Source organism: Gadus chalcogrammus, chromosome 16 (genome assembly GCF_026213295.1).
Source record: "Gadus chalcogrammus isolate NIFS_2021 chromosome 16, NIFS_Gcha_1.0, whole genome shotgun sequence".
Taxonomy (NCBI): Eukaryota; Metazoa; Chordata; class Actinopteri; order Gadiformes; family Gadidae; genus Gadus; species Gadus chalcogrammus.
The window spans coordinates 12,579,734-12,588,850 of NC_079427.1; the positions used below are offsets into that span (position 1 = coordinate 12,579,734).

The 9,117-nt window shown below is 40.6% G+C and overlaps 1 protein-coding gene across 1 annotated transcript in view; it reads right to left on the reverse strand.

Annotated features, from left to right (window-relative positions):
• Positions 1 to 9,117, reverse strand: part of sphkap (SPHK1 interactor, AKAP domain containing) — a 27,212-nt gene that overhangs the window by 11,837 nt on the left and 6,258 nt on the right. The window contains exons 4-5 of the mRNA XM_056612219.1: positions 1,147 to 1,206; positions 466 to 606 (exon numbers count right to left, since the gene is read on the reverse strand). Coding sequence (XP_056468194.1) covers positions 466 to 606; positions 1,147 to 1,206 — 201 coding nt within the window. The remainder of the gene's footprint in view (positions 1 to 465; positions 607 to 1,146; positions 1,207 to 9,117) is intronic.

Consider the following 9,117-nt stretch of genomic DNA (forward strand, 5'->3'; position numbering starts at 1 on the left):
TTGCTGTTTGTACGAATTGTTTTGAGAAATGCACTTCCTGTTTTGCAAATTCCAATTCTGATCTGAGAAATGTAACAAAGCGACTGAGAAAAACTGTAATTTAACAGAGGCAGGCGTCTTTATTATGTTTTGACTTTATTTCTTGTGTAATTCGTTGCAGATGTGTTTTCTTCTTCAAACATAGTGGTACTACACCTTCCGTGCGTGGTTCAGCTTCACATTGTTGCTGGAATATTGGCTTCAGGCGCCGTATTTCAAAAGAACCTTCTCTTCTGAGGAATTGTAATGTTTTATGTCGGCGAGGAAGGGCGAATTCTAGCCTAAAATATATTTTCCTTAAAAAATGTCTGTGGATTCACTCTGCCGAGGCCCTATCCATCATAACACACTGGTTCAAGAAGAAAGGGACTACTGTGTCAACCTGGACAGAAACACAGTGATTCAATACATCACAGCGAAACTCACCTGCATGGAGGATTGCGAGCGAGTGTGAATGATGTCTGGTGCTTGTAAACCCCCCAGGAGCAGGATCTCATTCTCCTTAGGCTGGTGGACATTCAGAGACTCCACCATCTTTGGCAGATCTGGAGACACGGAGGCCAGCCTCTGATTGCGACACACAATAGAAGATGCTTTTTACCCCAAACCACTTCTGTCTTTCCGGATAAACAGAAGCATGCCATCAATGTTGAAGAAAGCGTCTTAGGAAAAACAAGCGAAAAATCAAGCCGACAATTCCTTTTCTTTTTATAGTGGTTGAGTGGCTTTGAGTCTGTGATATTGAAACATCACAATGGAAGTGATTACAAAAGTAGTGCTGCAACAAATACACATTTCACTTCATACTTTATGTCAGGGTGAAACCCCCTTGGCAGTGTATGCAGAATTTCTTGTGTCATGTTCATCATATCATGGCTGTGCATCAAGCACCACCTCAACAAGCAAATGTCTGAATCTGCCATTACCTAAACAAATGATGCCTCTAATTCCAGCTAATTGTCCAGAATCCATGGCAACTGGGCTAATGTTTGCTGCATTGGAGAAACACTGCAAGCAGCTAAATCGGGCATGCTGGTGGGAGAGACAATGGGGATATACAATTAGGGTGTAAGGTGGAACCTGCGTGTTAAAGGGGCAGATGCTCACCTTTATTCCTTTGTGATCAGTATAATCCATTTTCTCATGGTCTAAATTCACAAAACAGATCTGAGGGGAAAAAGAGAGTGAGACAAGAGTTAACAGGCATGAACACCCGACACAATTGAGTTGGAAGGATGGCACCAGTTTAACATTTAGTATTAATAACCTTTTTCAGATTTTTAAAGAGATTCTTTCACATTCACCAGAATTTTTTTTTATTTCTTGGCTGACATACCTCCGTGCTGTTAAAGACTTTGTACCACCTCAAGTACGGTACTGTTTTCTAGTTCACCATTTCTCACAATTTCTTCCCTCCCACGGTGTACTGATCCGTCTTCTCCTTGTTATCAATGCTGCATGTAAGCAGTCTCCCTTGCTCTTAGGCTTTTCTCCTTCCCGCCCCTCACTGGCTCATTACCTGTTCGCTTGTGGTTAAATGGAGTGTGGTGGCATGTCATGTGTTGGAACGAAATGACTGAATCCATTAGACTTTGACCTGAAATGCAACATCTGAGGCACTTCCTTGAATATAGTAGGAATAGTTAAGATTGTCACCCTTATGAAATAATTACAATAATAATTGACCTTTAGACGTGGAATTCATGACAAACGCGCATTAGCATGCATACACGACACACACTGGGGCGTGCCCGTCACACTCATGTCAATATGATCTCCGTATGATGTTTTGAATAAGGAGATTGAAGCTGTGCCATGCTGTGTCTGTCATTATTAATCACACCTGGCCCTGTTAGTGCTCAGCCGGTCCTGCGTGGTGGCCTCGCCTAACTCTTCACTCTCTGGCAGTAACCTTGTTACTGACTTGTCTTACTGCAGAGCTGTAACTTCTCCCTATTTCTTTATCCTTTTCCCCGGCCATTGGATTTTTTTAGAAGACCAGCGCCAAAAAATCTTTCAATAATGATACCCATCGACTATTCAGAATCATTTGAGTTGAACTACTTGCGACACGTGAATCGACAGTTCTAATAAAATGTATTTAATAAAATACATGGATCACCATAAATTCACATCTTCACTTAATTTAGGAATATATTCTTGAGATCCTCCTCAAAGTTGTATCATCCTTAATGATTAATCCTTAATGCCTATATCTGGATAGAATAGCTCCTTTGAAACGATAAGGACATCTTTTATGTTTAGGTATCCAGTAATTTTGAGATTATCACAGTGACACATCACGTTGGATCAGCACAGTGATGAAGCTTACAATTAAAAAAAAATTACTACAATTGTCAGAGGTTGAAAATAGCTTTTTAGGGATAATCTGTAACATTAGTTTAATCCAAATACATTTGGCTTACCTGATAGTTTGCTTTGCCAAATGCCTGCTTCTAGTAACTGATAGGTATGAGAGAGCATGCATGGGTTGTCTTATTTTCTAAACCAGGGATGTTTTGTTGGCCCAGTAACCCAATTTCCGGTCCAAAAAATGTTTAGCATATAGTCATATGAATAATGAATAATAACTGTCAAACAATGCGCACTCATTCTGGGAATGCATTCAGGTAGTTACCATAATAGGTTAAAGACTTGATGTAGGCACTTTGTTTGAGTGCAAACACCACAGTATTTGTGTTCACAGTTGATGCAGTTTTTCTAATAAATTATCGATTATGCATGAAACTAAACTTATTATTATTGCAATATTGCATTATATACTAATCAACTCACTTGGGGTCTGCTGTACTTGATCCACCTAGAACAACATATTCTAAATGATACCAGAAATAACTATATTCTTAAGTCGTTTTTATTCTGGCACCCTTTTCATGAGCTGCCAGCCATTGAATTGAAAAGGAAATATGTATGGCAGGCTGACATTGAGTGGGCTCATTTCATTACGTATTCTCCGCTGCACACACTTGAGCAGTTTGCCCATTCCCAGAGCCCCCCAGTCCCCTGACCGTAGCAGGGAGATGGGCGTCTTCCAGGATCTGTCAGCTCATCAATTGCTCAATCAAAGGAGAAAAAACAAACAGCTGCGCTCGATTTTTCGCTAGCCTACCAAGTAGATCTGCGGTTGACCGTCATCACCTGTACTGACCAATGAGAGGAGCTGGATCGTGATGTCAAACCTGGAGATATCACAAATAGCAGCCCCTGAGGCATCCGGAGCCGCTGAGGCAGATAGGCAAGAGGAAGTTGACCGTAAACAACATATGAAGAACATGTTTTTCTATTCAGGATATATAAGGCAACTCACGTGTCCTTTTTCAAATGGAAAAATGGACAGCATTTGAGAATGTGACGTTATAGTAGCCAACTTGAAGAGAGGTTTTAAATATGGTGGTAAAACATTTTGTAACGTTTTTTTCAAGCATAGTGCTTTTATCTCTGAAACAAGTTATTAGGCCTATGAGTGTGAATCCACTGCATTCCTAGTGAACCTCTCCCACTCCCACAACATTTCGATAAATATAACATTTGACAGTGATTGCACACTACACATATATGTATATCTCTTTCAATAGCAAGCCAGAGGTTATTGATTTTACCCACTAAATTGAAGGTCTAATTTTGTTCTGATAAGTACAAAAGTAAACCTACATCACAACGAAGCATTATCAGACATTCACCCCAAGTTTCAAGCGATCACAGATATAGTCCATCACATAGAACTGGCGTTAAGTCTCCTATACCTATGCCCTCCTCCCACACAAAGCTTGGCTTGCTCCTTTTATTGAAGCTTCTTTTTATTTTACCGTTGTTACATATTTTAGGTACAGCCAGGGTATTCAACTAGTAAAGATTTGCAACTGACAGTTTCTGGTCAAAGTCGATAAAAAAATGGTTTATCGTGCAATCGCTTGTTTTGGTCTGTTCCTTTTGATTGGTTTCATTACTTATATGCAGGGCTTTGTTGGTTGTCTGGGTCTCTGTATCCCACAATCGTACGTTTCTCCTCTACCGGTTATGTAAAAATGTCATTGACTCGAGAAAAAGATTGGATTTGAATAGCCCCACTTTCTATTACAATCACATAACAGATAGGATCACAACCCAACTGGAAAATTGCTTTAGAGTTGAAATCATGTTTGACAAAATGTATGTAATACACTGGAAGAAATCTATGCAAAACGTAAACCATTTGGTCTAAAGAAAGTATTTTAATCACACCCCAGTAATGGGATCAGATCACTTAGCAGAAAATGTGTGTCATGATTCCCAATATGTGTGCAAGTCGGGTCCTACTAGTCACCGCATAGCCTGTCCCATCCTCCTGCTAATGAATAAATGTAGAAGATTGCCTCAGTCAGCAATGTACTGAATAAGGTAGTATAAGGCATGCTGCAGATTAAATCATACACATGACATTGTCGCGACTGTGAGACCAGCTTGATGCTGAATCATTGTCACAGAAATATGTATCCTCATGATAATATTCAATTGTAAACAATTGAACATGCATTGTAATCAATTAAAAAGGCATTTATATATAACAATAGCTCCCTGCAATAGCTCCCTTTCTCTCTTAGATTGGAAGGTGTTCAGTTGGTTGGCATTCACGTTGCCAGTGTAGCCACAAACTTTTACTGAGCAATGAGATGACACGTTTATCAAATGCAATGTGATTTCAGACAAATGTTATTCATGAGCAAGTATGGGGATAGGCATTAAGCCCAAGGATGTCTGCAGACAGAGACTGCATACTTTTGGAATAAGCCACGTCATGTCCTCGACCTTCCTATACTCATATCATGTAAAAAATGATGATCAATCTTTATAATTGGAGCAAGTTCCTGTTAAAAGTTTTTGGCTTTGAATAGCAGTTGCCTATTGCAGCGTTTCTTCGAGGTTTCATCCTGCTGTAAGTCAGTTTTTCCTGTTTAAAGAGATGGCATATTTATCTCTGCTCTCTCTCAATGGGGCCGTCTCCCTGGGCTGTGAGGGGACAGGTCGGGACACCAGTACACAGCCCATGTGTGAAGTGTTTGAATCAGATGATGGATGGGTTTCTTCTCCTCTGAGGAGTTCAAAACAGGAAGAGGGATCGCCAGGGGAAACGGACAATGTTCCGACAAGATATGCGCCGCCGTTATTTAAATGGTGTGAGTGACCCTTGTTCTTCTAAAAAATATATTTTCTTTAAAAGCATTCTACATTTAAACCTTTGTTTAAGTTAATATATTTTTCTCACATTGCTAACAATTGTGCCACTTTGTTTTCTTAAGGCTTTACTGTTTAAAATTGGATCAAAAAAAGATTTGCTTCAAACACCTCAACATAATCATAAAACTTGCTGACACCTTAATTTGAATAATTTAGCAGCGGGAACATTCTAATCAAATGCAATATGTAAATAAGTTGCATCGTCATCAACTTATTAAGTGTTATGGAGACGACAGCTTGCCTGGCGAAGGAAGCTGGAAGGAGGCATCTCTCCTGTTTCAAATTGCCTCGCTTCTGTCCCAGGGTCTCATGGGAATGATCAAATGTAGTGTGACTATCGCAGCAACATAACACTTTGCTGTGACTTCATGCATTAAAACATGAGTGAGTGATCACAGGTGACAACACGATGGAGCCGGAATTGGTTGACGAAGCACATAAAATAGAACAAAGATAAATTCTTTCAGTTGATTCATTGTCATGGCGACACAAAAGTTGTCTCAATCAAGACTGAATGAGAAGATCTTACACGTTAAAGATAATGTAATGACTATTAATCTAAGATGTATAATAAAAACAGGAATAAATATCCCTTCCACTATATCTGCATGACTGAAGTCAGCACAGACCAAATCAAAAACTTCATAAAATTGGTTACTGTGGATATACCTTGAGCAACCAAACTGGGTCGAACTGGAGTCTTTGTTGTTTTTGTTCTTCCGTCAAATGTTCTTAAATTAGAGTGCAACGTATGTCATCATATTTTCCACTGCATAACATCCCTTGATTCTAAACTTCCAGCATAGACAATTGAAGCCATTAGCTTCTTCTGTGATATCAGGGGGTGAAGATCATATTCCAAATGAGCTTTTGCCATATTGCCCGCTAGAAAAAAATCTTGTTGTTCCTATGATTCTCTGCTTGTAAACAATGTATATTGTACCTAAGTGTGAAGTGCTTTGTACTACTATTTAGTCATTTAGGGTATGTTTTATTCAAAGCGACATACAGTGAATACAGATCATTAAGGTGCAGGTTAGTGGTATTGGGGGAATCATAGGCATCCAATCAAGAACACTTCTGTTGGTGAGATGAACATCCTATCCAGTCATCCTGTCCGCAGGGCAGGTCTTGATTAATCAATCACAGTCAGTGATAACGAGTGATCTCCCTTAATTCCCTCTTTCTCCTCAATGCATTGTATTCTCTTTCATCATCTTCTGCCTTTTTAGTAGTTTTTTCCCATCCCCCTCCTAACACTCTCATATTTAATGCGTGTGTCACTACTCATCTCCTGCTCCTCCTCCTCCCTCCACCCACCCAAGGCCCCCCTTGTTGGCCCACTGGCTCGCATCTCCTCACAGCCAACACGGGCACTAGAATTCTCGGTCGGTTCCTCGCCAGCCCCTGCCCACCCCCTCCCTTTGATTGATTGGCCATGGAAGACAGGAAAGGCAGCGAAGAGACTGGAGAGGCAGAGGGGTGATTCGTCACTTTAGAGTGTGAGAGGTTGCAGGAGAATTGGCCACATCTGTTCCGTGGCTAACGCTAATGCTGTGATTCATGGAGTATAGACAGAGCAGTTGGAGGGGGGAGAGAAGAATGGCCATTGTCTTGTTTGATCACAAAACCGCCATGCACGATTAATCACTCTGTTTACACGCAAATGTCACCGGAGATTAAAATTGTGTTCGTTTCTAAGACATGTATGAAAATGCAGTGTGTTTCACCCCATTTTTGACAGTTGGTCTGGATTCTGAAAAACAATGGAATAAATTGTTTTGTGATTTTGTTAACAAGGCCATAGTTAAGTGCTGAGCTGTTGCTCTGCATGGTTAAATAAAATGGTCATTTGCTATGATGTGTAATATCACACTGAACTCAAATTACCCAGATGGTGTTTTTGTGTGTTCAGAAATAAAACAAAATTTAGTGTGACCACATTTACATGTGTGAGGTTTCAATATCAGACATGCATAGCGGTAATTGAAGAGGTACTGTAGGTAAAAAAATCAAAGGTTTTGACACTAGTGTTGTTTACAGAGGTTCATAGGAAATATTACATACTTTGATTTCGTTGCTATATGTATAGAGCCGGTGAGTATTAAACTAATATGGTCGTTTTCATCATGTTGATACTAAACTCACTGAAATAAATGCTAAATATACTAGCTTCCTAAACTGAAGCTGGAAAACGTTCTACTATAAACAGGTTGAGGTAGATTTAATATTACACTTCAACTTTGATTTGGCAGGGTACTATAACTTTTCTTTTCCCTTTAACTTAGGTAACTAGTTACGTTAAGTTAAACTGAATATTACGCTAGCAGCAAACAAGGATCGACTCAAAACCAATATGGTTGTAGCATCCCACCCAAATATCATGGCGGAAAGGAAGACAAACAGTCATCTTGATTCTGATTGGCCAAATTACATCCAGACACCCAGAACTGCTGGTATGGGAAGAGTCACACCAAAGACGCTTCATAGCAACAACTTTCTGAACCTTCTCTGGTCTCACTCCAGTCTATCGGAAATCCCGCTCGCCATTTGCTGGCGGGCTGTATACCTCAGATCCGCCCCAAGAAAAAAAAGGTTCAGATTTACAAGATTTATAGGGTAGAGATCTTTTGAACGGCAACATTTTGCAGGTAGGAATCTATATGGGGCATAATTTGGTGGAGGGAGATATATGTAAATGTAGCATTCGTATAGATGTTTCCTTAGAGGACAATTTTCTAATTGGTTTTAGTCTGAAAAAGAGACGAAACACAATGCAATTTTCATAATCTTTGCGTATAACAGTAAAAGTGACCGTAAGGCTGTACTGTGTACTGTGCTTCATATCAGGGTACTAAAACAATCAGAAAGAAGATAGGAGTGCATTAGGGAGCTAATTTAACTAAGAGGTGTATGCTGCTGGAAAAAACCTGACTTTAGGCAATTAATGTAAAAATAATTAGAATATATTTATATGAACTGGGGGGGGGGGGCTGAAATTATCTAGATTGTACTGGAAAAGTGTGATTTCTAAAGATAACAGCCTGTTCGTTTGATAAGAGTCCATAGGAAGCCTTATCAGGCATTAGACTGTAACCATGCTGAGAAAGTGGTACTATGAGAATCAAATTAACCCGGAGTCAGTAAGATGCCTCTCAGAGCGTAAGACTTTCATTAAAGTGCGTATTGGAAGTTAATGTTTTTAAAAATATTTATACATAACATTCTCTGAAAATTGCTCTTTGAAATTAAAATGCAGGATTTTATCAGTTTAAAAAAGTATATCGGCAAAAAATCCAGTTTTAAAGTGACTATTTTGAGCAAGGCTTCAAAAACCGTTGTTTTTTTATGTGATACGTCAAACGCGTCATATTACGTAGGAATTGGTAGACGCGGTCGCTGTTGCTGCCTCAGCTCTATGCGTAGTTGTGAGTAGTTACCGCGGTGAGGGGTCTTGTATTCCCCCCCCCTGTGGTTTTTTCTAATCGACGAGATGAGGTTTTGTATCTGTGGGGGTTGTTCCAACTCCGACCTCCTGTCCGACCATCTCCGATTTCACAGTTTCCCCGATCGGAGAAAGGATGGAGCAGGCTTTCGAGCCTGCAAACCCTCACGTTAGTTGTACTCACTCGTTCTCCAGTAGGGGCATACACACGACCTCTTTGACGCCAGGGTTTTTGGCCTTTTCACTGGAGCAGCGCTGAAGGTCCCAGGTGGCCAGGCGCACCGCGGCCCGGCCGTCCCGCGGGCCCGGTGCCACGCGGGGCCACGCGGGGCCGCAGGGACACCATCTGCGTGGGTCCTCCCGGCGGGAGGTCGAGGTCGTCGCTCCGGGGGCTGAAC